Genomic DNA, 4,878 nt, shown 5'->3' with positions numbered 1-4,878 from the left:
CATCCACCCTCGATCAGTATACCACGCAATTACTACTCGAGTTAATCGTATCAAATTATAAAGCATGATTATGGACAGAATTTGAAAAGGGTAAAATGGTCAATAAAAACATTTTAATATATAGCTCAAGATAAGAAAGCTCAGCCCGATTTCTAACCAATTAAACATATTCCAGATTATAATTGCTTTACAACAGGTTGTACAAAATAACTGAATCAGAGGCAGCTAATATTTTCTATAACTGTTGAATTAAGACCTTTCATCCTGGTTGGAATTTTTTTCAAAAAAATGCTCTCTAGAATCTGAATAGTCTTTTTGCCATCGCCGCACCTTGCTCAAACATTGTATAATAGCATGTGATTGATCCGGCGAATCCTCTTCCTATCGATCATAATGAGATTGTTAGCATAGCTTTGAGCGTCGTCGGTTTCGCTGGCTTAAGGCTCTGTAGTGTCGTTCTTTTCTCTGTTTCCCTCCTCGCCTATCCCAGCCCTTGATTGCTTAGCAAGTCTGATATCGGTCGTGTCTATCCTTATAGTTCAGCTAGACTGTTTTCGAATCTTGTTAACCTTTTAAAGCGCTAGTTCTCGATGGGTCGTGGAGGCCATAGAGGTCAAGTCTTTCGCCAAGACTATGTTTCGTTGCATGATTTATGTAAAAGAAAGGAGTTGGAGCAAAACAAGATCAAAGGTAATCACTACCAGAAGGATGACAGGTGGTACACAGTTTTAAGCAAGAAGGAGGCAAGACAGGAAAAGGTGTTTGTTAACAGGGAGTATAGGCTTCGTAACACTACGTCCTTTTTCATCTCCAACCTCCCTGTTTCGTGCAATCGGGCCATGTTAAGATAAGCTTTCGATCATTTGGATAACCTGGAGGATGTGTTTGTTCCTTTCAAGAAGGATCGGGCCGGGAATAAGTTTGGTTTTCTCAAACTTTCCAATGTGAAATATCCGAACGACTGGATTGATTTGCTTAAAGAAGTTCGAATTGACGGTGCTGTTATTGAGGTGAGCTTGGCTAAATTTGATAGGTTTGGTGCTAAGATTGAGCCAAACAAGGTGGAAGAAAGAGCTTCGGTCTTCTCTAGACTTAATCCTCCGATACATGTTACGAATAACGGGAAAGCTCAGGGGCCTATCTTGGATAATCAGGTGCCTAAGAAAAACGTTCAGCTCAGTAGTATGTCCCAACAATCAGGTGAATTCCGGAATTATGATTGGTCTCCCACCCATGATAACGGATACGAAGAAAAAATGGCAATATAGATCTCTTATCGGTGAAACAAAGGATATTGTTATCCTCAACGATCTTAAAACCCTCCTTTCGGGCATTATAGATGATGCATTGGAACTTAGATATTTGGGAGGTCTTAAAGTGCTTTTGTGCTTTAATATCGCGGAGGATGCTGAAGAATTCCATAACAACAAAGTTGAACAATGGGAAAGTGGTTTTCGAGGTTATACATTTGGGATGGGATTCCTCCGTTATTCGAAAGAGTTTCCTGGATCAAAGTCACGGGAGTTTTTTATCCCTATGGGATCGTCAAGTGTTTAATAAAATCGGAGAAAGGTGCAGGAGATTACTGGTGCAGTCCAAGGTGGAGGCTTCGGATGGGAATATGGCGGAAGATAGAATGGCTATTTTGGTTAATTCTGGTAGGAGATTCTCATCGGAGGTTACGTTATCCTGGAATGACCATATTATTAATGTTTGGGTTGAGGAAATCCCGGGGCAATGGGTCCCGGATTTTCTTAGCTCGCCAGAATCGGAGTCAGTTTCTGCTACTCCGGTTTGGTCGTCTGAATTCGAAGGGTCTCCTCCTCTGTCAGGTGGGAAATCGAATGGGCAGTCGGTTGGTTCTCCAATATCGTGCATGGTAAATAAAGAAGTCCCTTCTTCTCCCAATAATTCTGGCAGCACACAGCACATAGGGACCCACAAATCGCCGCATTCTCGTAATCATGAGGAGAGAGAAGATGTGGGGTCAGATCACAGTTTGGACCCTGATGTTGATCAAGGTGGGCCTCATTGTGATGGCAGCAGGCCCAGTTACATCACTATGCGCCCATCTCATTTTAAAAAGCCCAAGGATAAGGCCCAATTCTCTAACATCCCTGATCTTAATCAGAATCTGGACATCGATAATGATTCTGACCCTTTCAATTTAGAGGAAATATTCAGAATGGAGAATGAAGAAAGTAGGGCAAATATCCATGTCTCGTGTGACGATGTTCGTGAAGTTGATCCGGAACCAGCGACGGGAGAAGAATAGTTCCGTGTAATTGTGAATGAAGAAGCGGCATGCACCATAGATTTCAGGGCTAATTTGGGGATTGATGTTGAAGGGTTTGACAACCATGTGAAGAAGTTGATCTGTGGGGAATTGGAAGCAAACAGGAACCTATGAATTTTATCTCCGTCAATTTAAATGGGGTGTCGGACCCTCAGAAAGGTCTGTGGATTCGTAACCTAAAGAGAAAAGTTAGAGCGGAGTTTATTGGGATTCAAGAATCTCACCAATCGGGTCTTTCAGAGCTGGTTCTTCGACGTTTCTGGGATTCTTCTCCGATGTGCATCGATACGGTGGATTCTGTCGGAAGATCCGGGGGCTTGGTTTCTATATGGAATCTAGACATCTTCTTGGCGGATCAGGTCATTAAAAACCCTAAATTCCTTTCTGTTTCAGGTCAGTTGCTGGGTGTGAATGTCAAATTTAATGTGATTAATCTGCACGCTCCAAATGACCCGAATTGTAGAAGATCGTTGTGGTCAGATTTGACATCTCTTATAAACCAATTTGATGGAGCTTGGATTCTTTTGGGTGATTTCAACGAAGTTAGGTCTGAAGATGAACGAGTGAACTCTAGGTTTGATCGGGGATCCTCAGAAGCTTTTAATGGTTTTATTTCGAGTGTTGGCCTTATGGAATACTCGATGTGTGGAGGTAAATTTACTTTCATATCTGGTCACAAAGATGTGAAGCTTAGTAAACTTGATAGGTTCTTAGTGAACGATCAGTTTCTAAGCTCCTGGCCAAATACTCTTGCCGAAGTTCATAAGAGGGGTTTCTCAGACCATTGTCCGATCTCTCTGTCTTGTTTGACTTCAGATTTTGGCCCCATCCCGTTTAAGTTTTTTAATTCTTGGATTGGCGGCAAAAAATTGTCCGATATTGTGGTTAATGCTATTAACTCGGTGTCTGAGATGGTCGGATTGGGGGGTGTTGGGGTATATAAGGATGTGATTCTGCTCAATACTCTTAAAACCATTAAGGCAAACATAAAGTCTTGGAGGAAACAGGTTTCGTCTGATCGTCTTAGGGATATTAATTTGCTGGAAGAGTAGATAGATATTATTGAGCAGAAGAGCTGAGCTTCGAGCTAAAGTGGATAAACTTAAGTCTGTTCTTGTTTCGGACATCCAACAAAAGGCTAGAGTCAATTGGACGAGATTCGGGGACAAAAACAGTGCGTAGTTTCATAAGATTGTCGCGATTAATGCTTCGAGAAATAGGATCAACGGGTTGTATTTTGAAGGTAGATTCATTACTGATCCTCCGATTTTAAAAGAAGAAATTAAGAAGTGGTTCAAAATTTAGTTTTCGGAGCCTATTCGAAGAAGACCGGACTTCTACAGTATTGGTCTCCCGACTGTTCCTGATCAGTTCAAAGCTAGTCTTTGCGAGAGGTTCTCGGAAAAGGAAATCTTGATGGCGATAAAAAGTTGTGATGGCGGGAAAGCACCGGGTCCTGATGGGTTTTCCTTGAAATTTTTTAAGGTGTACTGAGACAAATTCAAACCCCTCATACTGGCCTTCTTTAATGATTTTTTTCAGAATGGTACATTAAGTGGTGGTTGTAACTCTTCTTTTATTGCCTTAGTTCCGAAAATAAAAGATCCCCAAGAGTGATGTCGGGTCGAAATAAGGCGTTTTGTATATAGTTTGTGTCGGTTCTTAGCGTGTTAAATATATTAAGTCGTAAAGATTTTTATACTTATAATGTGTTTATGTTTTTGTGCTTAAACAGGTGATATGAAATTAACGATGGAAACGAGGTTAAAAACGGAGTTGACAAGCTAACACGAGATGAGAAACGTCCCACAACACGCGGCAGTTGCTGTTTTACTCCGCTACCCGCGGAAGCGATCAAACGAGAATATGTGGAAGTCGGCTAAATATTGTTATTCAAAGATCCAATTCACAATTCTTAAAAAGGAGCCGTATACAATTGAGTGGTGGGGGATCAATTTTATTAATATCATCTTCACACAAATTAAGAAGTGGCAGCCGTCAAATTACAAGAGGAGGATCGAATATGGGGCAGCCCATTATCTCGAATTTTGGAGCCACCATCACGTGTTAAGGAGCAGTTTCCATTGACTTCTTGGGCCCATAATCATACTTCATCATTCACGAATTGTTTGGCAGCAAAGAGGACTTGGGCCACGAACAACTATTGGAGCAGACTTCATTAATTGAGCTTGACAATTGGCAGCCACCAGCATCGATTTTGGGCTGCTGGATCCACAAAAAGTTGGGCAGCCATCGACTAGTATCTTTGGGAGCCTTTAATCTATACATATAATAAAGTAAATCATATGGGGGACACATGGCGCTCTATGAGGTGATCTTAATAATTTTTTCCCGCCTAAATAAATAAATATAGATAATATTTGTTAATAAGATTTAAATAAAAATATATTATTTTAATTCATAAATTTTATCTTTTTATTTTTTACTCTAAACAAATAGATATAGATAATATTTGTTAATAAGATTCAAATAAAGAATATATCCTAAACAAATAGATATAGATAATATTTGTTAATAAGATTCGAATAAAGAATATATTATTTTAATCTATGAATTTTATT

General features: G+C 40.0%; 1 protein-coding gene across 1 annotated transcript; it reads left to right on the top strand.

Moving 5' to 3' along the window:
- The first annotated feature begins 2,406 nt into the window (after nt 1–2,406).
- On the top strand, nt 2,407–3,348 carry LOC110931174. The gene has a single exon (XM_022174581.1). It carries the CDS (start codon nt 2,407–2,409, stop codon nt 3,346–3,348), a length of 942 nt encoding a protein of 313 aa, XP_022030273.1.
- The last annotated feature ends 1,530 nt before the right edge of the window (nt 3,349–4,878 follow it).

The sequence above is a fragment of the Helianthus annuus genome, chromosome 3 (assembly GCF_002127325.2).
Source record: "Helianthus annuus cultivar XRQ/B chromosome 3, HanXRQr2.0-SUNRISE, whole genome shotgun sequence".
Taxonomy (NCBI): Eukaryota; Viridiplantae; Streptophyta; class Magnoliopsida; order Asterales; family Asteraceae; genus Helianthus; species Helianthus annuus.
The sequence above is the reverse complement of the archived record's forward strand: the minus strand, read 5'-3'. Positions and strand labels throughout refer to the sequence as shown.

Bases quoted from the DNA above. Each gene is read 5' to 3' on its own strand.
- LOC110931174 (XM_022174581.1), top strand. From the start codon at position 2,407: ATGAATTTTATCTCCGTCAATTTAAATGGGGTGTCGGACCCTCAGAAA.